This window comes from Ochotona princeps, chromosome 3, assembly GCF_030435755.1.
Source record: "Ochotona princeps isolate mOchPri1 chromosome 3, mOchPri1.hap1, whole genome shotgun sequence".
NCBI classification, from domain to species: domain Eukaryota; kingdom Metazoa; phylum Chordata; class Mammalia; order Lagomorpha; family Ochotonidae; genus Ochotona; species Ochotona princeps.
The window spans coordinates 76,924,165-76,950,088 of record NC_080834.1 but is presented as its reverse complement, the minus strand read 5'-3'; the positions used below and the strand labels follow the sequence as shown (position 1 = coordinate 76,950,088).

Below are 25,924 nucleotides of genomic sequence, written 5' to 3'. Positions count from 1 at the left end.
ATAAATCTTTAAAAAAAAAAGATATTTAAAAAGAAGTCAATTTGAAATCAGAAAACTGATACGCAGAAAATGGAAGGAATGATGGAAGAGGCAGAGACTGAATAAAGGATACCAAAAACTTTGTCAGAGAAAAGTAAAAGGCTTCAGTTATACAAAGCACATTGTGGTGACATCAAGCATCAAAATGTGTTTTTACTGTACACACACACACACACACACACACACCCCTGGAAGAAAGGAGCTGGCAAGCACTAAACATGCAGGAAAGGCAGGGCAGACGGATGGTGCAGGTCACTTGTTCAGTTCACACTGTACATATCAGTTGAAACATTTCTCTGTGCCTTACAAAGTTACCTATGGACTATATTTTAATCAAAATTTTTAAATAAAGGAAAATAGGTTACACACACACACACACACAATCACACACCTTAGAAAATACCATGAAAACAAAGAAGATAATACAGTCATAGGTTCCACATAGACATATCTCTGAAGCATTTTTTTTTAAATTTTTATTTAAATATTTCTTTCATGACTACTGGAAATGACACCTAGTAAGTGATTTGGTAAAAAAAAAAAAAATTATCACAGGTACAAGCTAAAATTAAGCTCCAACAATAATAGCCAAATTTTGAGAAAAGTTTTTAGAAACAGTGTATTTTGAATTAACAAATAGGAGAAATAATTCAATCTGTTCTATCAGATTTAAAAATTCAATATAGATATCATTTTCCTTCTCTCACATTTTATATTGATTACTTCTATATATTAGTTTCTTACTTGTCCATCTTCATTTCAGCACTATCTGCAAGAAACAAAATATGTTTCCCACAAAAAAACTTTTTTTCTCAATTTTAAACTTACATATTGAACTTTCTACACTCCCTTAATACAAAGAATGTAGTCTTGGTTGTTTGATAAACTTCCCTGTATATAGCTATGAGATGCAATACTTACTACTGAAAAATCTTGCTGGTTTAATACTAATCAAAAAAATCTATTAGGCACATGACAAAATACCAAATCTTTAAAATGCAAAGAAATATCATTATTAAAGTTAACTCCAAGGTTATTGAAGTTTTGATGTATTTTAATAAAGAGTGGCTAGAAAAATAAGAGTTACATTCATCTTCATTATATCAATCAAATATTTTAAGCAGTATCAAATAAAATGCCAAAGTGAATACAAAAATGCAGAAACTGCTGAAAACATGAAAGAAATAATTATGTACAAAAAATAGCAAAAATATAATTTCATCTTTACTAAGAGTATAGTAAGACTTTCATATATTCTTATCATTAGCTGTGCACATCACTGGTATTAAAAAATTAATTTAATAAACTGGCACTTAATATGACTATTCATGTATACAAGCAAGTCATACATACAGTAAACATACACAAAGTTCTAATAGCCAATAGTGCAATGCTTCCAAAGTCATAAGTACTAATAGCATAATTCTTAAATTTGGAAATTTCCCCCCAATTTGCCAAATTATTTGTATTAAACACACAGATTAAATACTCACTTTTGGGTTTCTTGCTTACCTCTGTCACAAAAATAAAAAAAACAAGGACACAGTGGTCACAACAGAAAAGGAAGTTCAAAAATCAGTAAACAGATGTTTTTTAGTACAATTCTTAAAAGACATGAATAATTTCCTTCAGGTTATACTCATATTGACATTCATGTATAATCTTCATTGAGATTATTCAGTTTAGCTTCATACAGTAATTAAAATTATGACTTCTAAAGATAAAGTTGAAAGAGTCACACATCTGTATCTTTCATTGAAAGAAATTCTAAATTTATCATTCTGACAGCCCTATCATTGCTGATATTTCAATAAAAAAATCAAGTCACTTCAATCACAGTGTATTACTAAGAAAGAATTCTTCCAATGATATAACTAAAATCTTAGCATTTGTATAAAAGCGGTTAACTATATTAAAACAAGACTTTAAGTATTAGAGTTATTTACTTAATTGGCGTTCCTTAAACTGGTACTGTATTATATTATGCTTGGGAAGAGAAACAGAATTTTCACAAAATATTTTTAATTAAAATAAGGAAACAACACGTTTATAAATCACTTAAAATAATACTCTATGAACATGTTAGAATTCTATCTTCTGTAACAGGTTTGATGAGGACTTAAAGGAGGGTGGCTAGGAGGATTAATAAATATCTACTTTGGTTTTTATTAAAAAAATAATTTATTTATGATTCACCTATGCCCACCTCATTGCCCTGACAAAGCATTTATCCTAAACAGTACCTTTATTCAAATGAATCAATAGAAAAGCATTCTTTGGGCTTCAAAACAGTTGTTTTACAATTCTACAGAACTCCACTGCAAAAGTAATTTAATTACCTCACAAAGAAGATCCACATTTGGAGACTTAGATAACATTTCTTAAAACATACATGATTCTGGGAATATAATGAACTATGCAAAAATAACATAAAACAAAAACAAAAAACAAAAAAACTCCTCATGATATGTTTCCAGTTTTAATTGGGAAAACAAAAATCTCAAAACATACATACATTTAGAGGGAAAAGGAGGAGGAATTGCCAATATTGATCTACAATTGTTAATGAACGGTTCTATATTTTTCTACTTAAATTCCAAGTTTGAAAGTTTACTCTAATTTTTTTTCTATACATTTACCCGTTTGAACAACATCAACATTAAATGACTAAACAACATGGTGTAGAAAACTCTTTTTATAGCTTTCTGCCTGAACTATTTCATTTCTAAAACTGATACTGCTTTGTATTCAATTTCTTCTCTGCACTGTATTGAATTGTGTACCTCTTATCATTACAATTCATATATGTGGATCATAAACATTAAAATAAGGCTATTGCTTTTTGTACCAAAATCCAGGTTTACAAGACAATATAATTGTCTTCCAGAGATGAAAAGAAAAACTAACATTAATAATGTTTAAAAGGCATGTGTTTTATTCCTGCTGTATATATTTTAGACAAAATATTTATCAGCTAATTATGCTCTCTCACACACTGTATTCACTGAGTTTACTACTACAGTTTTAGTGCAACAAAATATCTCTGCAAAGCAACTCTATAGTAATTACGGCAAGGCTCATTAAAATGCAGAGGTAAATAGTTCATTTGTGTAGAAACTTAGAAAATGTTTCAAAAAAAGATGTGATCACACTGAATGTTTGCTGTATGCTAAAAATATTTAGAAACATATCTTGAATTAACCTTACAATCAATTTTGGTGCAATATGATTTAGTGGTAATAAACTTTGAGAGGTATATATTTAACAAACATTACTGAGAGTATAGTTTTGGGTAAACATTTAATACACAATGCCAAGGTAGTTTTCTTTTTTTTAATTTTTGTACCAAAAAGTCTTACATTTAACGTTGACATTTCTCTTACCTGTGTGCCTCAGATTAATAAAGTACTCTGCATTAAAATTTAAATCTTGAGACAGTAGTACAGCATTGAAAAAAACTGTAAAGCAGCTCAGATACACTGAATCTAGATTTTTACATTTTCATTTGTCAGAATAGAATATAAAAAGTAAGCTTGAAAATCAACTTGAAAAAGCTTATTCTTCCTCAAGAAAAAGTATGAACAATCTGAAAATGATCAACAAGTATGAATGAAACATTGTACATAGTTAAATCACATTTAGTGGTTGCTAAACATACCACTCCCTCCTGGAAATTACTGAACCATCTACATGTGAAACTAAGTCATCTTCATTTTCATCATAGTGTTCATCACCGACGAACTTCATTCCCATTTTTACATCTTCGTAATAATCCATTGGTCTTTCAAATCTATTGAGATTTTCTACATTGTTCCACTGAGTCTTTTCAGGCTCTTCTAAATAGTCTTTGCGTATTAGATTGTTCACTGGATTTTTGTTTTCTTTTTTTACACTGTCTGGATAAGAATCAAGCTCATCTTGTTGAAGAACATCTATTTGTGATTCTTTTTGCATATCTGAAGGTGGAATGTAGTTCTTGGCAAAGTAGTCTCCACGGAACGTCCGTCTTCTCCTATAGCAGAATATTCCAGCCAGTACGCTCAGAAGCACTATGAAGAGAGCCCCACCCACTACACTAGCAATGATTGTGCCAATTGTGTCATCCTTAATTGTTGCCAAGGTTGATAATGGAAAAGGCAACTTTTTAGGTTCTGTTGCTAGATCCTCGATGTCAGCAGTTGAGGGTTGCCACTGAATGGTAGGCTGAAGGGTGGTAGTAGTAGGAGGATCTAATGGAAACAGTAAAGATAAGACAAGACACAGAAAGGCAAAGAATGTCAATGCAAGCTGATTCAGCAGCAAGTTGAAAAGATAGCACAGTTAATGAATATATACTCACAGTAACAATAGTTTTTCATTCTTAATTAAGATTAGGTATTGGAACTTACATATTTAAAAAATTACAAAATTGACATTTAGTCAGTTATAAATTAAGCGTAAACAGTGAAACCTATGGTTTGAATCCTAAATTATTCTATTAAAATTTAAGAGGGTTTTTTTTTTTTTTGCATCACGGAATAGATTATCTTTTTTGCTTAATGAAGCTTATTGTAGTACATATTGCATACAGAGCTGGTTTAAGAATTAGTATATGAAAAAATTAAATCTAATCATTCAAATGTATAGTTTCTTAGCCAGTAGTACAACTGAACAAAAAGAATCAAAGACTAAAACCGGTTTCTTAATACACATTTTTACATAATGATTTATTTTCATGGTATAAGATTATCTTTAAAAGAATGAAAAACTATAGATTCTTGTTAAGTGGGCATAGTACAAGCCATTGGTTTAATAATTCTCTCAAAAATATTTTCCTTAAATAAAGATAAATCTAGACATTTTAAGAAATGAATTATGTAATAAAGACCATTATTTAGCAGTCCAAAATCATAAGTTTAAACTGTGTAAACCAAATTAAAATTATAAACCAAAGACTGATAAAAAATGTTCATTTTACATCTAACGCTGTATAGGTTAAGATATCAGAACATTTAGTAAATTAAGGAATTTAAACTATATATGAAAAATTTAATGTCACCACTTTAGGATTGAGTCTCAAAAACAGTATCTAATATTTTAGAGAGAATGTTCTAATAATACTTAATATTAGATGCAAATGAACCTGTGAACTGAAATTAGATTATAGAGTAAATAGCCATTAATATTAAAGCAACTAAACATAAACAGTCAAAATTAAAGATTGGTTAATTGTCAATTAAGTAGTATCTGTAGGTCACAAAAATCTAGAGTTTCAAGAAAGGATGAGTTCAAAAATCTTCCATTTTTTCTTAGATAAAAACAAATGACCCAAATGATAATCTTCTCTAATTTTTAAATGAGTGGGACTGACAAGAGTTTTTAACAATGATTGTTAGAAAACTACTACATCTACATGGGGTAAGTTATTCTAATGTTTACAAGCTAAAAACAATACTTACTGAAACAGGCTTCATCACGGAATGCCATATGTATAGAATGTGGTAAAAATTTAGAGGTACAGTATAAAACTTAACAAACACAGCATAACTAATGTCCCATGAGTTCAAATTAAGATATACCAGGTAATGCTCTGAAGTACTGAATATTAGTTGTCATAGTTTATGTAACATTAATCAAGAAAGGATTTTAATTTAATGAATTTTACTATTAACTGAATATATTTATTTTGAAGAAAACAACTTGTGGAACTGAAGGGTCAATTGTAGTTTAAAATAAGTAAAGCCTGAAATGATCCATTTTCATATTGAAAAGCACACTAAAATTAAATCATTTATAAAAATACAATAATTTATAGTTTAAAGGGGTAGAATTAGTAGGAAAGTCAAGTTTTAAAGGCTGTCATCTTTACAATGATTCTTCAAAAGAAAAAATGCTACAATAAGCTGACACAGTACATTAAATAAAAGAAGTAAAACACAATTTGTACATTTTTATGTAAGATTTTTGGATTTTGGATAACTCTTGATATGGTGGTCTTTTTTTCAGAACAATGCATATGCATGAGCTCTTACCAGTCTAAGATACACAGTTAAACATTTTTACCAAGTATCTTAGAAAAAAGTGATATTTCTTATTTCTGCTTTAAGATTCTTTCTGTGAACACAAATAAATGTCTGCTATTCTTTTCAGATTTAACAAAATACAGCTTTTATAAAAAAATAGCTTATAAAACCCTACTACTTAAAAATCTTTCATTATTTTACTTTACTGGTTCTAGAAATTTTCAACTACCAGATCTTAAATAACTTGATCAAGTCATGGGGAAAGGTAGAGATGGAACTCAAGTCTAGTCTGATTTCAGAGTTTAACTTTTTACTAATACATGCCTGTCTAGCAATTATAATTTTATTAACAATAAACAGCACTATAATTCCTATTCAAAGAATGAACTATGAATCCTGTTCTCCTTCCTTCTAAAATCCATCATTCCTTGGTCACTGACCAGTGGTTTCTTCCTTGGGTAAAGTATTTACTATTAATATGAAGCTAATATGTAGCCTGTTCTCTTAACCATCATTCCATGTACAGGATCTGCAATCAGTTGGCATTTGTTAGCTTTTTGTTCAGCAATCCCCATAACAGACCTAAAAAGTTACGATGATTCTTACACTAAAAGCTGGGGGGAACAAAGATTAAACCACAGTGTAACCTAAGGAACTAATATTAATAATTCTACTTTAATTATTCTCCATTGGAAACAATGGACCTAAAAATAAAAAACTCACTGAGATACTTGTTACTGTTTTCTGATTTAGAATGACAGTCAACAATTTATGCAAGAAGGTAGGATTATTTTGTAATCAGCAAGTATTATTATTAGTTCAAATCCTCCACAACATACTTTATCAATTTCAGTCAGACTTTTTTTTATATTCTTTGCTGAATATGTAATGAACTAGTACATAATTGACAAATGAAAAATGAACTCTGGTAGACTGTTCTAATAAACATGAACTTGTTTTATTTTCCAACTAAGGAGTTCTGCCAAGTAGAAACACAAATAGAATGGCACCTATACTACAAAATCACATTTTTAGCCCAATAATGATTGCATCAAAACTACATGTACTGCTTTCCTTTTCGTATACACTTTCTCTGTACTGTTAACAAATGTAAAACCAAACATTTGAAAGTTTAACAATTGCTAATTATGGTTTCTTACAGTTTTATGCTGTCTTGATTCTACAATCAATAAAATTTAAAGTTCAAGTTTTAAACAGTTAACACAAAGCTTAGACGTGGACCATTAGACATGTAAAAATCTGCTTTCTCTATTTTCAAAGAGAAATGACAAGTATTACTAAGGGAAAAATGCACACTGAAAGCAAATCAGAAAAATTCAATTTCCAGCACTTAGTGCTGAAAATAAAGATCCACTATCCCCCCCATGAGTGATACTACACCATAATATAACCCAACCACTGACTTTGAACTTCAATCCATGATGTTTTATCCAAAATCATATGTTCGTCAAAGTGGTGAACATTTTCATTCAGAATTGTAAAGTCTGCCCTGAGTCATAAAATACACTTAACGTAAATATGCTTTTAAAAATTCACTCCTAAAATTTTTAAATGTCTATTTTAACACTGAGGAAAAAATACCTAGGGGAAAAAGAACACACTTCCTTCTAATGATTAAATTCACAATTTATTCACTCTGTGAGAATTACAGTCTCTTATACAGCTAGAACCTACAAAGTTTTATTATAGTCATTTCAGAAACAACCTTGCATCTGGGTTACTACACAAAGTTCTTCGAAGAATTAAGCAAAAATGGCAGAGCACACTTAAGTTACAAAATAAGGCATAAAGGGAAGGTGGAATGTAATAAAACAGGTTGAGATATTATATACAATAAGGAAGACAGAAGATCTCACCAGCAAAGGTAATAATTTAACAAAGATCTCAAATAGATGAGGCAAAGTACTAGGAGGATCCCTTAATGAAGAGCATTTCAGGATGGAATGCAGCCAAATACAACGACCTCTAAGGTAGAAATCTGTTGCATTCAAAAAACATGGAATCAAGTATGGCTGCAGATGTAAGCATGCACCATGCAGCAAGAAATTAGTTCAGGGGGTGGTAACCTGGAGCCAGAGCATGTGCAGAGTCTCATAAACCACTGCATACAAAATTGGTTTTCATGGTAGAAAATAAATGATTCTTTTGAGAAAAGGAGTGACATAACCTTTAGAAGAATTGCTCTGGCTGCTCATCTGATGCCAGATTAAAGGAGAATGAGATTCAAAGTGATGGATTAAAATAACCTGTTGTGAATGAACAGTTGCTGATGGGTGAGAACAAAGTAGCAGCAACAGTATGAATATACTGACTTCCAAATGACAAATATCATGAGTCAGGCAAGTTCTCCCAGGATGGTAAAAGATATAAACTTAGATTAACAGCAGTCAGTATCTTTGAGTATTCAAATTGAGCCTTCATATTTAAAGGATTACATAACTAAAACATTGGGACTAAGATTTATTAATCATATCCCACGACAAACTGTACAACAAAAAGTAAACAGCCCTTACAGAAACATACTTTAAATATTAACTTCCTGAAGCTTATCTTCTATGGGAGCAGAGAAAGACTAATATATTAATATTTAATCTCCTTCAGATTTCTACAACTACTGCTAGTAGCAGGAAAGGCTAAGGAAACATACAACTCTACTCTCTACATTCATGCAAAAAGCTGAGTTATCATGTACTAGACACTAAGCCAATTGCTGAGTATACAGTGCTGAATAAAACAAAACAAACTGCTAAACTGTGAGGTCAGTTTAAGAACCTAAGGATTCAAATTAACAAATATCTTTAATTTTATTTTATTAAAATATTTTCAACAGTACTCTCACTTTTCAGTATCCCCTTATGGTGAAATCCTTTTTGGAGCATATAATGTTTCTCAATAAATCAAGTTAATATCGCACTTTTTTTCAGCAGAAATCCTGTATAGTGTAGCCTTGAAAGGCAGGGGATGGGGAACTTTTGCTCTTACTGTCAAGAAATAAAAATGTCTAGAAAGCCATGTGACTTATAAAAAGAATATCAAATATTAACTGAAAAATTACCCACACATATAAATATTAAAATGTGTACAAACTTCCTGTGTATCCATTTTTACATTTATTTAAATAACGGCATGGCCATTATGTGAGTATTTCAGATAGAGTTCTTTATGGCATCTGTTTAATTTGAAAAATCTCGTACTGACAAACCTCTTTGTGTCAATTACTACTTAAAGTTATACAGTTATTACAGGAATATTTTAAGTAATTAATTTCTCAAGTAGATAGTAACTTACCTGAAATGTAGATGATTTTTTGATCACTTCTCTGACCAAGAGAATTGGTCACTTTACAAACGTAAACACCAGAATAATTGAAAGTCAGTGGATGGACAAAATGAAGAGTATTGTCTGAAGCCAATAAACCATCAGGCCACTGTCCATCCAACCTAAATTTTAAAAAGCATGAAATTATTTTCAATATTTTCAGACTGTATTTACTATCAACTATTTAAAATATTACACAAAAGATTTTATGAAAAGAACTTGTACCTTTTAGATAGAATTCATTATGAAATAAAAGCCAGATTAATATAGTTACCCTTTAATAGACAATTTAAAACATTAAAATCCAGTAAGAAATATTTTTTTTTAAAGATTTATTCATTTTATTACAGCCAGATATACAGAGAGGTGGAGAGACAGAGAGGAAGATCTTCCGTCCAATGATTCACTCCCCAAGTGAGCTGCAACGGGCCGGTGCGCGCCGATCCGAAGCCGGGAACCAGGAACCTCTTCCAAGTCTCCCACGAGGGTGCAGTGTCCCAAAGCTTTGGGCCGTCCTCGACTGCTTTCCCAGGCCACAAGCAGGGAGCTGGATGGGAAGTGGAGCTGCCGGGATTAGAACCGGCGCCCATATGGGATCCCGGGGCTTTCAAGGCGAGGACTTTAGCTGCTAGGCCACGCCGCCGGGCCCAGAAATATTTTTTATAGGTAGTCATTTTTCTAAAATCTATTGAAGGGGAAAATAGGAGAGAAGAGAGACGAGAGAGAAGGGGAGCTTAGGTTCGCCCTCCAAATTGCCCCAATGAAGTGGCATGGGCTAAGGTCATGGCGAATGGCAGGACTTAGGAAAACAATCTAGGTCTTCCAAATAGGAGGAGGGAAACCAACCACCTGAGCTATCACCACTGCCTGCAGAGTCAGCACTTAACACACAGCTGGAACTAGGAATCGAAGCCAGCTTCTCTATTATACACTGTGGGTATCTTCACTGAACCACAAAGCCAAATGCCCACCATCTCGATATTCTTTCAAAATATTAATCTATGTAAGTGAAGGCCGGGTAACATTATAGGATGAGATAGAGAAGAAGTATGATTAAAAGTATTTTCAGAAAACAGCAAGTTAGCAAATAGATCTTTTGAAGGCATAATTAAATATCAAAGAAAAAATCAGAATTATGTATTTTTATAGGTTATAATCATAATTCCATAATTAAAAAATCACATTTAAATATGTGCTTTAGCATATAGAGCAGCATTTCATACTAAAGCAAATTTATACCATATCTCACGTAAAGATCGCTTCTAAAGAACCCAGAAAGCTTTTCTTATCAATAGTTTTATTTGTAAGCTATTTATAAAACTAAGGCACAGCACCATGTGGTATAAAGAATTTTGGCTAAGAGATCCTGCATCTAGTGTTATAAATGATCACTTGTCATACAAGTTTCACCACAAAAACCTTAAAGTCATTCACTGAAATGAAACTAAGACAAAAATCACCTGCAGCCTGTGTATATCAAAACACTAAGAAGAATCTACCTTATAACCTGCTTTTAAATTACACAAATTACTTTTAAGAGGATAAAAAGTCAACTAAATGTGTCTATTTGTCATGGCATGGCCTCCACAGATTTCTCCAAGTTCACTCACTCACTGATTATTTTAACTACAAAGCATTTACTATTTGTGCTACTTTGCTCTATTGATGTTGCTGGAATGCAGAATAATGATTAGATCCTGATCTTGATGTAAATAGGAGATCAAAAAGTCATTACAAAGAGAGCAACAGCCAAAATAGAAATAGGCAGAATGACTTAGTCTTGCACAAGGGATACCAGAGGGGAAAAAAAAGTAAGTAAAAACTTTTGGAGTTACTAAAACAAGTGAAATTTTCCTTGTCTGAAATGCTTGGGAGAGATTACAGGTGTCCCTGTTTTAGATTTGGAGATATTTTCATAGACTTTACCAACAAAATTTTGGAGCATCTCAATGATGAAATAGTTTTGAACTTAGGAATACTATAAACTTTGGTTTTCTGGATTTGGGGTGCTCAACTTATATTTTTGTTTAACAGCATTAAAGGATAAAGATAACACTCTCACGTGGTTTAAAATACAGAAGAACTCAAGCTGGTTATAAAAATTTCAAAAAGAAAACATTTTGCAAGTGACTCCTTTTAAAACATGAACTCTATGGATGATGATTATGAACAATACAGTCTTAAATACTTCTGTATTTCGGGTCGAAAATCTTTTAAAAAAAATCTCGAACATGGTTGTTAAAAGCCGAGAAAATTTAAATATCATAGCAAATACACAACAAATGGTTTTGCCAAATATCATTTATATTCTTATAGAAATATGTTCACTCTCTACACCATTACAAAAACTCATTGATACTTTAATACTGATAACAAAACCAAGAAATGGAAGGATTAAGTTACTTACTGAAAAAACAAATATGTTGATTCTGGGATAAGAATCTAGAACTGTAGGGCCTGCCGAGGTAGCATAACGGTTAAAGTCCTCACCTTGAACGTGCCAGGATCCCATATGGACACCAGTTCTAACCCCTGCAGCCCTGCTTCCCATCCAGCTCCCTGCATCTGGCCTGCAAAAGCAGATGAGGACGGCTCAAAGCCTTGGGACCCCGCACCTGTATGGGAGACCCAGAAGAAGCTCCTGGTTCCAGGCTTTGGATCAGCTCAGCTCTGCCCATTGTGGTCACTTGGGGAGTGAATCATCGGACGGAAGATCTTTCTGTCTCTCCTCCTCTCTGTTTATCTGAATTTCCAATAAAAATAAACAAATCTTTAAAAAAAAAAAAAAAGGATTGGCTTATTCACTGAGCATAATTGTCTCTGTAACTGGAACCATTTTATTGTAAATGGTGGGTTTTTATTATTTTCAATAGCTAAGTAGTATTCCATGTAGTAGAAACACCGCATTTTCATACCCCATTCTTCTTTAGACAAGCATATGTATTGTTCCCATGTATTTGCTACTGTAGACAGTGCTGCTGTAAGTATAGGGTTGTAGGTCCATTCTGCTTTTGCAGATTTCACTTTCTATGGATATATTCCCAGGAGTCAGATAACAGTCACAGGGAAGATCAATTCTCAGTTGTCTTGGCACTCTCCATAATGAATTCCATATAGTTGCACTGGCATACACTCCCACCAAAACCGGAGCAGAATACCATGATCCTCATAACTACAAAAGCAGGCATTGTCAGTAGAGTTTTGAATATAGGCCGATCTCACTGGAGTTAGGTGGAAACTCAATGTGGTTTTTACTTCTATATTCCTGATAACTAGGGAGCCTAAGCATTTTCCATATGTCTATTAGCCATTTCAATTTGTTCTTTTGAAAAATGCCTGCTCATTTCCTTCACCCATTTCTTCATAGCGTGGCTTGATGTGCTGTCATTGAATTTCTGAAGCTCTTTGTTAATCCTGAATATCAGTCCACTATCGGTTGTGTAGTGTGCAAAGATTTTCTCCCATTCTGTTGGTTGCCTCTTAGCTTTGTTAACTGTTTCCTTTGCTAGACAGCAGCTTCTTAATTGATGTAGTCCCAGTTGTTTATTTTGGCCTTAACTGCCTGTGCTTTAGGTTACTTTTCTAAGCAGTCTTTCCCAATGCCTCTGTCTCGTAGAGTGGTTCCTATATTTCCCTTTAATAATTTGATGGTTTCTGGGTGCAGATTTACTTCCTTGATCTATTTAGAGCTGATTTTTGTATGAGATGACAGGTTCTTTTAGGATTTGCTTCTTACTTTGGGCAGGCTACAATCCAATTGTCCACTGAATCTGGATATCACTTTCAATAACATGGATATTTTGATTATACTAATTTTACCAATCAAGGAACATGGTCAATTTCTTCATCATTTAATGTCTTCTCTTTTTTTTAATGTTTTATAATTTACAACAAAGAGGTCTCCCACATCTCTACATCTGTTTGTTGTACTGTTGGATTCTGTTAGCTAGTACTTTCCTGAAGGCATTTTGCATCCAAGTTCGTCAGGGATATTTGTCCATAGTTCTCTTTCTTACCTATCCTGTCTATCTGTATTGTGTCTCTATTCATATTAAGGCAATGCTGACTTCGTAGAAAGAGCTTGGAAGGATTGCCTTCCTTCCTGTCATTTCTTTTTATTAATTATTTTGCATTATGTGACAGTTTCATAGGCTCTGGGAATCCCCCCACCCCTCGCCCTCCCCTCCCCCCAGGTGGATTCCTCCACCTTGATGCAGTATTACAGTTCAAATTCAATCAAGATTCTTTCCTTGCAAACATATACCAAGCATAGAGTCCAGCTACTTATTGTCCAGATGGGTTGAACAGTTTCTTGGGGAGACCATTTCTGGTCTGAAGTTACAGCTGGTAGAATATCATCACAGTCAATTAAGAGTCCCAATATAACATCAACAGCAATTTGCAATATTATGGAATTGACATGGTTTTGAGTAACAAGTATGTTAAAAAAAAAAAAAAAAGCACGTCCTAACCACCACCTCTGATTAGCTCATTGACATTTCAATTTTAGTTTATATACAGGACCGGCTGCTATATACCTTAAAATGGCTATAAGGTACCATTCAGCTGTCTCGTGTCTATTTCATTTTAGTATTTAGCCTTTTGTTGTGTTGAAGTATAATTTTGCTGATCTTGGCAGATTTTAGGATAATCTAGACTGGCTTGTAACTCTAACAAGATATTTGTCGACATTTTAGGTGCGGAACTTTTTTTTGGGGGGGGGGGGTGTGCAGGAAAATCCTCAACACCATGGTGAGGAGTAACTAATCTTTGTGTCCCACCCAACGAGGCATGAGCCAATCCACGCCAGCTCTTTCCTGTCAGATTTCAAGCTCTACTTTCTATTGTTTGTCTATTTATTTTAGGTTTTTTTTTTTAGTTTGTATGATTGTTTGTTTGCTGTAAGGGGTTTTCGAAGCGATCCCGATGGTCATTGCAAGGGAGGGCGGGAGTCCAGAGGTGGAGCCAGGCTCGGACCAGAGAAAGCTCTCCTCCCTGGTCCCGAAGGACATTTATTGTTCTTCTGTGTCTGCAAACTGCTCAGGGCTTCTGGTTGTCTTTCCAATGACGTTGGTTTCTGTACGGTAGTGTTTGGACTTCTTCCATCCCCTGGGGAAGCTCCGGTTGGGGGTGGGTGACCTCAGAGTACTCGGCCTCCGAGGGCATTCAATTCCCTGTGGCCTCCTTGGCAGTTGGGGTATAGTCCTTGTTGCTCGTATCAAGTTTGTGGTGAAGGTCTGGGAGTCTTCATGGTTGGGATCCAAGCTTCCTCCTTACCACCTGCTCCACTCTGGAGTGCCCCCCTGCTCCACGCACATGACCTCCTGTTAAGAGGCTGTCAGGATCGCACCTGATTCCCCCCTCATGAATTGGTATAGTAGTTTTATTGTTGTTTAGTGCCGCTGAGTCTGTTGTCTATGAATTACCAGATTTGATCTTGATAGGCTATATTGTACTTTTTTCTCACTCTTTTTATGGTCCTGAAAGATTTCCCTGCACTCCCTCCCTATTACAGGTAAACATAGCGTATTGAGGGTATAGTAGGTTTTACAGTTTTTCGATGTAGATCTTAAGTATTCTGACATTAATTGTTGGTTTATAGATTATATCACGTTATCTTATTGCATTGGATACAAGTTCTTAGAGATTGCACTAATATTACAATACACAGGTACTATCTTCCAAGTTATCATCTTTTCATCTCAGATTAAGGCAAACATGTGGTATTTAACCTTTTAGGATTGGTTCATTTCTCTTAGCATGATGGATTCCAGTCGGGCCCATTTGACCACAAAGAACTGCATTTCGTTTTTTTTAATAGCTGAGTAGTATTCCATAGAGTAGATAACCCACAGCTTTCTTATCCAGTCTTCTATTGATGGGCATTTTGGTTGCTTCCAGGTTTTTGCGATTGTAGATTGTGCTGCTATGAACATAGGCGTGCATGTTGGTTTCTTGTGTAGGAGATGTTTTGGATATATCCCAAGGAGTGCTATTGCTGGATCATATGGTATGCTGATTTTCAGTTGTTTCAGTATTCGCCAAACTGATTCCCATAGAGGCTGTACAAGTCTGCAGTCCCACCAGCAGTGGAGAAGGGTTCCCTTTTCCCCACATCCTCGCCAGCAAGTGTTGGTGGTATTATGTATGTGTGCCATCCTTACTGGAGTTAGGTGGTACCTCATTGTTGTCTTCATTTGGATTTCCCTTATTGCCAGGGAACTGGAGCATTTTTTCATATGCTTGTTTGCCATTTGGGTTTGTTCTTTTGTGAAATGTCTGCCCATCTCAAATCTATATATCAGGTTACTTTTCCTTTCCATTTGTCTGGACTATCCTTTTCCATTCTTTCACTTTCAGTTTCTGCACATCATTCTTGGTGAAGCGTGTCTGTCGTAGACAACAGATAGATGGGCCTGTTTTTTGACCCAGTTAATCTATGTCTTTTGTTTGATTATTTTAGCCACTTATGTTCATGGTTGATATTGACAGGTAAAGATTTGGTGCTGTCATTTTAGCATTGAGTTTCTCACTGTTTGATTTGCACGTCTTATGTTTTATTGAGATGTTCTCCACATTTGCCTTTGGATGTGGTATTGTGATATGAAATGAAGCATCCCAACAGGTAGTTTGATGCACTGACTAAGCCAGAATGCCAGTCCACCTAGACCAATGTTTTTCTATGTGATTTTATCTCTAAGGAATATCTAGCATATCTGAAAAGATCTTTGGTTTCCATGAGACAAACAATTGGTGGTTTTGACTCTACAGAGATCAGCCATGATATAGTTAAACATATTACACTTCACAAAACTACCCACCACAAAAGAACAATTCAGACTAAAATGTCAATTGTCCCAAAGCTGCAAAGCTTTATAATAGCCTGAAGAGTTTAATGAGAAAGCAGCCAATTTAGTACCAAGAACACAGTAAAGGTTTAGAATTTCCCTCACCATACTGCAAAAGATCAACATGAGGTAGAAGGATAGAAACAGGATTAGTTGAATTATAAAACAAACCAACAGATTTCTCACAATTCTATATAAAGGCTAAGTCTTTATTTCTCAGCAAAATAATAAAGGTTAATTAAGGGAACTGAATGTCATGAAGATAAGACTGTAATTCTTCCATTAGAGATTTGTTAAGGAAACTACTTCTCTACTGGATGACTCCAAAAGAACATACTACTGAGTACTTCTCATCCTTTTGAGTTTCGACTGAGCATTTTATCTTAATTCCTCACTGTAAAATGACTAGACAATTAAGAAAATTAAAAATTATCTACAAAATGGGCCCGGCAGCATGGCCTAGCAGCTAAAGTCCTCGCCTTGAACGCCCCGGGATCCCATATGGGTGCCGGTTCTAATCCCGGCAGCTCCACTTCCCATTCAGCTCCCTGCTTGTGGCCTGGGAAAGCAGTCGAGGATGGCCCAATGCATTGGGACCCTGCACCTGCGTGGGAGACCTGGAAGAGATTCCAGGATCCTGGCTTCGGATTGGTGCAGCACTGGCCCGTTGAGGCTCACTTGGAGAGTAAATCATTGGACGGAAGATCTTCCTATCTGTCTCTCCTCCTCTCTCTGTATATCTGACTTTGTAATAAAAACAAATCTTTAAAAAAAAAAGAATTATCTACAAAATGAAAGGTAGAATCAAAACAAAAAAAGAAAAAAGTAAACTTAGGTAATTACAGATAATATAAAGAAAAAACAGTATGATCGTGATTCTAATATCTCTAGATTCAAAAAAATGTACTTGTTACAGTAGAGAGACATTATAGAGAATAAGGAGATGATAGAATAAAGTAGAATTATCTTTCAACTTTCCTTATTAAATCATTGAGTTAATGGTAATTTTTTTGTTTTCACTTTTTTTTTACATCAAGAAAACAAGTTAAGAAACACTTAAAGGATATTTTAAAATAAATACGAGCTGTAGTAATGTGAATGGGGAAAGCGGAAAGAGTAAATTGCTATCTAAGTTTGATAAATACAAGTCTCAAGACTAAAAATGATCTATAAACAGAGTGGCATGAACAACAACTTCAGTGTAAGTTTAAAAAGTCATGGATAAAGATAATTAAGGACAAACAACTAATATGCTACAATTGCAAAATACTAGCTTCCTGGGAAAACAACAGAAAACAGAATTCTGGTGTACTACTGAGCTTCCCCTACAGAGTATTAGCCTGTCATATGGAGACAAATAGTTATTAAACACTGTTACCTTCACTCAGATTACGAAGGATTAGAATGTGTGTATGGATTCGTCTGTAGGTGAACCAGTCCATAAAAATTAATTATTCATATATCTAAGATGTCACAGTGTTGAAAACTGGTAACTCAAAAAGTAACAATTTACCACATCATCAGAAGACTGTTAAAATTATTAACATATCTTCTGAGGAGTAGATCTGAAGGAGTAGGATGATAGGAAAGCCAGGACAGGAAAACACTTCAAAAATCTTTTATTTGGTTAAATTTCCCAGCTGTTTTTACAATCATTTACTACACAAATAAAACATTTTGAATATGCACTTAAGAATATGTTTCACTTTAAAATATTTTGTTTGGAAGTACATAACTTTACCTGCTCCACACAGATTTGAAGGGTGGTGGATTAGCATCAGCATTACACTTCAGATTAACACCCTTTCTTCCCACAAACCAATTTCCATCATATCCTGTTACTGAAACTTCAGGAGCATCTAGAAAATAAATCCATGACAGGTCAAATGATTACCCAATGAAATGCACCCAAAAATATTTTAGCATGTATACACTGAATGAGCAATTCTCTGTATCTACCAGGAATGTTAATGTATATCCATGAACTATAGCTTCAAAGGCATAACTCATCCACTGTTTTGTTTAGTTTCAACAAAGCAGCAGAAACTATTTTAGGCATTTGGTAAACATAGATTCCGTATTCATAAAAATCTATATTCCAACAGTAATGTGGAAATGATATTTTAAAATATTTAATAAATGTTTAAAAGATCTATGTGAGAGCCAAAAAAAAAAAAAAGAAAAAGAAAATAGTAAGTTAAGAGAAGAAAAAAGAACTTAGACTGGAAATACTGGTGGGGGAAACCCTGAAAGGTGTCTCTAAAAGCATCAAGTATATGCACATGCTGATGCAGACTACACGGAACACTAGTAAACAACTTATGAGCAAACGAAAGAGACCAATCAGCCCTGCACTCTGTGACAGAAGCTTTTTTCAAAACAAACCAAAAACTGTTAACAGTTACACTGTAAGGTAGGTAGCATTACCTTACCAACTTTAAAAAGGGAATGCTTGCATACCATAAATACCACTAAAATGTGCTGCAGGGCAGGTATCTGTACAGTGGTCAAGACATCACTTGAGACACCAGCAGCCCATTCTGGAATTCCTGGATTCAAGTCCCAGCTCCATTGGCACTTCCAGTTTCCTGGTAATGTGCATCCTGGTACTTGTCACCCAGTTGGGAGAACCAGAAGGACTTGGCAGGCTTCCTGGTCTCACACAGCTCCAACCCTGGCTGCTGGGAATACTTTGGGAGGAGAACAAAAGATGGAAGACATCTCTGTCTCTTCCTCTCTTCTCTTCCCTTCCTCCTCTTCTCCTCTCCTCCTCTCTCCCTCTTTCTCTCTGCCTTTGAATAAAACAAAAAGAAATGAAAGTGAAATAAACTCTTTTCAGTATCGACAAGATGCGTGGAATGGCAAAAAATGTTCTTCAAAGAAGTTTTATCTCAGTCTACTCTCCAATTTTTCATTTATTTGAAAGTCAAACGAGACAGACAAAACTTCCATCAGCTAATTTACTACCTAAATTTCTGCAACAGTCAGGGCTTGGTCAGGACAAAGCCAAGTGCTGTGCCCTCCATCTAGGTCTCCCACACAGGTACTCAGGCTCAGTCATGTAACTGATAACTACACGGGTGTGCATTAACAGGAAGCTGGAATCAGAAGGGGAGCTAGAACTCAAACTGAGGCACTCTAATATGAGATATGGATATTTCAAACAGTGGCTTAATCATTGGACCCAACATCTACTCCTAGTCTCTTTTAAAAAGAGAGAGAAGCCAATAAAAACATGCCCCAAAACACATCAAAATTCTCAGGAATGAATAAGATATAAAACTATCTCAATGAACAACATCTACATATTCTATAGGTTCCCAATTTAAAGGAAAAAAATAAGCTATGAATATGCTAAGAATATTTTAGAGGCAAGCCAATAAATCTAAACCATAATTTAAAAAGACCTGCCTTAGGAAAAAAAAAAGTACTTCTATAAATCTAGTATTGCATTCAAACAAACTAATAGCAAGTAATAAAAATTATAGAAAATATCAATTATTGATAGACATAAGTAAGGATATATATGTGTGTGTACAAATACATTAAAAAAAACATTGACATCACTTAGAACTGGTATCTGAATTTTACAAAAAGGAAAAAGTTAACAGAGATGAAAATGAGAGCAGAACCTGAAACTTTTCTTAATAGAAAAGTTTATCATAATCTGCCTAATTTTCACTGTCCATCATAGAAGCTGTCAGCAACTATCATCATTTCTCTTGCCCAATATTCGAAACTGCTATATAAATCACAGAAAATGTATCAAAAACTGAGACATAAAGGGAAAGTCGATACATCAATAAATAAATACACATACACAATATATTTACACAATATTTACACATACAAAAGAGTACTGTGATGGGGACCAACTCTGAATCTCATTTACACTAATTATGCCAATGATGTTCTTAAAATAATTTACACATGCAAGAATCTTACACTATGACCAAGAGGACTAGACTAGAAATAATACTGAAAAAACACAGGATTTTTACAAATGAACATGTGTCTAAGAAGCAGATTTCAAGATTCTCGTTGAAAACAGCAAGGGCAATATCCATAAAACTGATTAGCAGCTCAACTAAATAGAACAGACATTTGTTTTGTTTCCAAATATTACCCATTTTAAAGCAGAAATTACTACAACTACCTGAAGTCCAGCCTACATCAAAGCTGGTTAAGAGGTGAAGGTTAAATAATTTTAAGTGGCTGGCAAACAAACAACTTTAAAGTCATTTATGCATCACTACAAAATTCGTTTAAAAAAATGCTTTGGTTGAATGATGTTTCCAAGAAAATTAATAAAAAAAGAAAAAGTAAAAAAAGAAAAATGCAGGAATTTGTGAATCGGAAACATTCAAACTAATAATATTTTAATAAGCAAGTATGTCAAAGAAAGAACAATTACAACATAGCACAATTCCAGAAACAAAGTTAGCATTTACTTACACTGTATATCTAATATGAAAGAGTATCGAACATCCCTCTCTAAGGCTGGATGTTTTACAACACAAGTAATTCGCCTTCCTCTAGCAAATCTAGTTGGAAACAGCTTGTACTGGCTAACAATTGTTGCTGTTTCATTTGGAAAAGAAGTAGTGGTGGATTCCATTTCACCAAGATCACCTTCCCAGTCAATACGTGCAACTGGTTTTCCAGTGGCTGCAATACAAATGGCTGCTACTGTTTCATTTCCTCCATCAATTAGAGAATCAGGCCCTTTCACCAGGCTCACAGTGGGTTCAACTGTTTAAATTAAAAAAAGAAAGAAAGAAATTATATTTCAATTAAGAATATATTTATGTACTTCCAAATCACATCTAGGCATATTTCACAAGCTTAGTTAACAAGCACATGTAAAAATCTTCGCACAATCACATTTTTGGGTAATGCTAATATCAACTGCATTCGATACGATAGGACAAACAAGAAGCCATTTTAAAATTTGAGAGTCACAAATACAGAAAAATGAAAAATATTTCCACTCACTGGTTCATTCCCCAATATACCTGATACAATTGAAGCTGTAAGCCAGAAATTCAGTGTAAGTCTCGCAAATGCAGAGCACAACCGAACTATTATGGTTAATTACCACTATCTCCCACAGTCAATATTAGCAGGAATTAGGAGATAAGATTCCAATCCTGTCTACTAGTATAGGAAAGCAAATCAGCAGGATAAAGTAACAATATTAAATCTCTCAATCTGTCCTTCATATCTCCTTATCTATCTGGTCATATCTGGCTAAATAAATTCCTTAGTGCTTCATAAATTTCTATTAAAAAAAAAACTTATTTATTTATTTGAAAGTCAGTTACAGGGCAGGAGACACAAACCCACTGATTTCACTCCCCAGTTGGCTGCAGCAACCAGAGATGGGATAAACTGAAGCCAGGAGCCTCAAGCGGGTTTCCCCACATGGGTGGCAGGGGCCCAAACCCTTGGGCCATTTTCCTCGGCTTTTCCCAATCAGCAGAGCTGGCTCAGAAGTAGAGTAGCCAGGACATGAGTGAGATGCCAGTATTGTAAGCATCAGTTTTACCTCCTAGGTCATGACAGAGACTCCTCATTTCATTAAGTTTTGTTTTGTTTTAATGATTTACTTATTTTACTTGAAAGTCAGAGTTTCAGAGAGAGAGGGAAAGACAGACAGGGTTCTTCTATCCACTGGTTCACTTCCCAAATGACCACAACGGCTAGAGCAGAATGGGTCCAAAGCTGGGAGCCAGGAGCTTCTTCCAAGTCTCCCACATAGGTTCAAGGTCCTAAGGCCTTTGGCCATCCTCTGCTGCTTTCTAGGCCATGCAGGGAGCTGGACCGGAAGTGGAACAGGCAGAAAGAGAACTCATACCCTAATGAGATGCTGGCACTGCAGCAGGGGATTAGTTTGCCCACACTGGCACCTCATGTCATAAATTCTTATACAGTTTATTTTGTGCGCTGAGCGTTTTTTATCTCAATGACAAATTTTCTTCCTGTTCCAGGATTTCTAATAGACCTTTGTCAATGCTGTCCTGATCTGTATTTAATTTTTTCATTTCACCTCAATGGAATCTTAATATTTTTCTAGATACTTACTATCATATACAATGCATTACTGTAAAAAACAATAAAAGTCATTAATGCACTAACATATACAACGGATAACTTAAAACATCTTAAAAAAAAAACTTAAAAAAACTTTAAACATCACAATTACCACCCATTCTATTAACATGTAGATTTGTTTCTCCATGTGAAACCATTAAATTAAGTTTGGAAATAAAATTTGGCTTATTTCTCATTACAGTTCTGTAATGGCAACAAATATAAACACAACAGTTTCATTTTAACTGAATTTTTCATGTGAGCCTTGGAAGAATGAATAAAACTACATATTTTTGTGTTTTTTTCTTTGATTCAACTTTGTGCTCCAGATACCGAGGTGGAAGTCTTTTTTTCTGACAAGGAACACTCGGAAATTAATAACAATAGTAACAGACCATACAAAATTATCAACTCAAAATTTAGCCTAGCATAAACTTATTGAATTTTGAGACCTGGTACAGTCAGCTTGACAGAACCACACCAATGATTTGGAGCACTTATATGACCCGTATTACAGCATTCTGCTTCAGTTTTTATTTATTTATGTATTTATTTATTTAGGAATTCAGGATGAAGCTTACTGAAATAACTCAGACTCACAAAAACTGTATCATCGGTTTTAATTAATGCACAATTTTCTTATTCACTGGTTGACAGAGGCTGTTTCCTATTGGTCTAGATAACTTCACTAGAAGCAGTCTCAAGCATGTATATCTGTGCAGAAGTTATTCTAATTTACCTCATATAGAGTTGCTCTATTTTTTTTTTTAATTTTAACAGGTCATACCAAATGTGCTTCCAAAGTAAAAAACATATTTCCAATCTTAGAAACTCTGCTGGTCCACATATTCACACTACAGCTGGTACTGTCAAAAGTTCCAATGTCTGCCAATCACAGACATAAAACAGAATTTCATTAAGATTGCATTTTTAATTTTTCAGATTACAAATGGATTGTCTCACTATTTGGGCGACCTGTGGAGCTATTAAAGCCTACTTTTTTTCTTTTTCTTTTTGATGTGTATAAGTGCTACACAAATTTGGGGGAAACAGCCCCTTTCTGAAGACAAGTTATCTTCTCCTTGCTTAAAATGTCCTTTTTATCATTATGGTATGATTTGATGACAAATTTTCAACTCAAATGTGCTAGAATTTATGCCAACCTACTCAAAACATTAACTAGCTCAGCATCTCAAGTTCAGTCTGCTCAACTAAAGCAGGTCTAGAAGTCTGTAAGAAACCTGGTTTACTTCTTTCTGAGAAGGCAGAATCTTTGGAGCACAAGGTGAATATCAGAATCAGTAGATACCACATACTAAATAGAATTACATTCAGATGTGTCTCTCACTTTTCAAGGCTCTCAAACTTTTAGCTCAATATTTTAACGTGTTTTCTTCTGAATTTCCAAACATCCCCAGGTGCAGCTTTCACTGGTAAGGCTATTTCTATGTTTTCAGCTTCTAATGATTTTTGTCTACGTAAAATCCTAATTACATTCATATTTCTATGAAATTTCAAACTTTTAAAAAAACTTTCACCCCCCCAGTGAAAAACTTTGTCTGAATAACAAATCATAATTATTACAAGCATTCATTTTACTGAAAAAAAAATTACCTTTAAAGTTAATTTTAAATGCTATAGTTCTTATAAAAAGAATCCATTTCTTATTGTTCAGTTTATAAATTTCCTCAAGTTCATTTTCTCATATACCACAGCATTTCCAATAACTTCTCTGTAAATATAATTCCCTGTCTAGCAACTGTGTTGCTGCTTCCTGTGACCACTTAGGATGTTATTCAACGTCACCTGTACTGTGATAAGTGGAACAGAATTTTTCCCAACCCTGTGTGAGCAACAAGATCCTGCATTCCTTCTTTACTTCAAAAGTTTCCTTTCACACTTACCCAAGCCAGCACTAAACCAAAAGCTTTAGGGAACTCATTTGCATGCACCTCATATCTCCCCAGCCTTCTCAGTGTTCAGCTTCATGAGTTACATCACCTCTTTTCTGTGAATGTCGTCTCTTCAACCAACGTACTTAATTTTAATTGCCTAAAACTTTGTGGCCTAAAACTGCTAACAGCTCGTTTTCCATCCTTTATTCTGTAATCAAAGTCCTATCCAATGACTAAAACTGGTTGGTTGTTTGTCTGACTTTCTGGCTCCTAAAGAAATGGAATAAATCCATTCTACTATACCAATACATTCTTCCATTTGTTCCCTTTTATTTCTATTTCTTGCTTTATATATATGTAATTATTTATATCTAAATTTTGTGCCTTTTATTTTCAAACAGTTAGTACTTCTCTTAACCATTAGTAATTTCAGCAGCTATATAAATACTCCATCAAAACTATGGAATTATGTAACAACTCTTCTGTGGGGCATTTATTTTCCAATTTTCATAATGCTGTTCAGCATCTCCTTAATCAAGCAACTGTAATTAACACTGCATTAAACTGTAATGCTACCAATAACCACCTAATTCACAGTGTTTTTCTTTTTTCTTTCATACCTTTGCAGAATTTCATACTTTGGCACAGTCCTTCCTAATCACTTAAAAAATTACTTCCTGGCTTTTAATTGATTGGGATGATACTCTGCTGGTTCTGCCCTCGGACCAGACAGGGTCTCCCCAAGAGGCTGAGGGACTTGACTGGACTATAAGATGTTGGACTCTATGTTTAGTTTATGCTTGCAATGAGGGAATCTCAACTGAACGTGAACTGCAGTTATGCAACAAGGTGGAGTAATCCACCATGGGGGGAGGGTGCGGGGAGAATCCCAGTACCTATGAAACTGTATCGCATAATACAATGTAATCAATGAATGAAAAAAAAATTACCTCCTGATACTTTAAGACATCTTCCTCAAGTAATGAATTAACTGGAAGATTTGCAAACACAGAGAGACTGAATAATATGTTACAAAATGAACAATGGGTTAGAGAGGAAATCAAAGGGGAAACTTAAAACTTGCTCAAAACAAATAAAGGTATCAATACAACATACCAAAACTTATGGAACACCGTCAAGGCAGGCAGTGTTAAGAGGAAAGTTCAATCAATGCTTATGTTAAGAAACTGGAAAGCACCAAGTAAATGAGCTAACCTTACAGCTGAAGGAACTAGAAAAAACAGCAAAGCAATCCCAAGATTAGTAGGAAAAAAGAAATAATCAAAATAAGGGTGGAAATAAACCAAATACAGACCAAAAGAACTATACATAAGATGAATTAATCAAAGAGCTGCTTCTTTGAGAAAATCAACAACACAGACTCCCCACTAGCCCAACTAATCAAGAAAAGGAGAGAGAAAATATGCATCAATAGCCTCAAAGATGAGAAAGAAAATATAACAACAGATACCTTGGACATACAGAGAATTACTAGGAACTATTACAAGCAACAATATCTGAACAAATCAGAAGACCTAGAAAAGATGGATAGATTTCTGGACAATACAATCCACCAAAACTGAATTAAGAAGCAATTAACAATCTAAACAGCCCAATAACATGCACTGAGATTGAATCAGTAATTAAAGTCCTTCCAACCAAGAAAGGTCCTGGACCAGATAGCTTCACTGCTGATTTCTACCAAATG

At 34.5% G+C, this 25,924-nt stretch overlaps 1 protein-coding gene across 2 annotated transcripts in view; it reads right to left on the bottom strand.

Annotated features, from left to right (window-relative positions):
• NECTIN3 (nectin cell adhesion molecule 3) overlaps positions 1 to 25,924 on the bottom strand; it is a 117,461-nt gene that overhangs the window by 56,253 nt on the left and 35,284 nt on the right. Inside the window, exons 3-6 of one of the 2 annotated variants that reach the window (XM_058661851.1) lie at positions 20,684 to 20,980; positions 17,970 to 18,087; positions 9,351 to 9,502; positions 2,506 to 4,268 (exon numbers count right to left, since the gene is read on the bottom strand). In XM_058661851.1, coding sequence (XP_058517834.1) covers positions 3,688 to 4,268; positions 9,351 to 9,502; positions 17,970 to 18,087; positions 20,684 to 20,980 — 1,148 coding nt within the window. In that variant the 3' untranslated portion in view covers positions 2,506 to 3,687. Of the gene's footprint in view, positions 1 to 2,505; positions 4,269 to 9,350; positions 9,503 to 17,969; positions 18,088 to 20,683; positions 20,981 to 25,924 lie in introns of those variants that run through there. The other variant, XM_058661852.1, reaches the window with a different exon arrangement.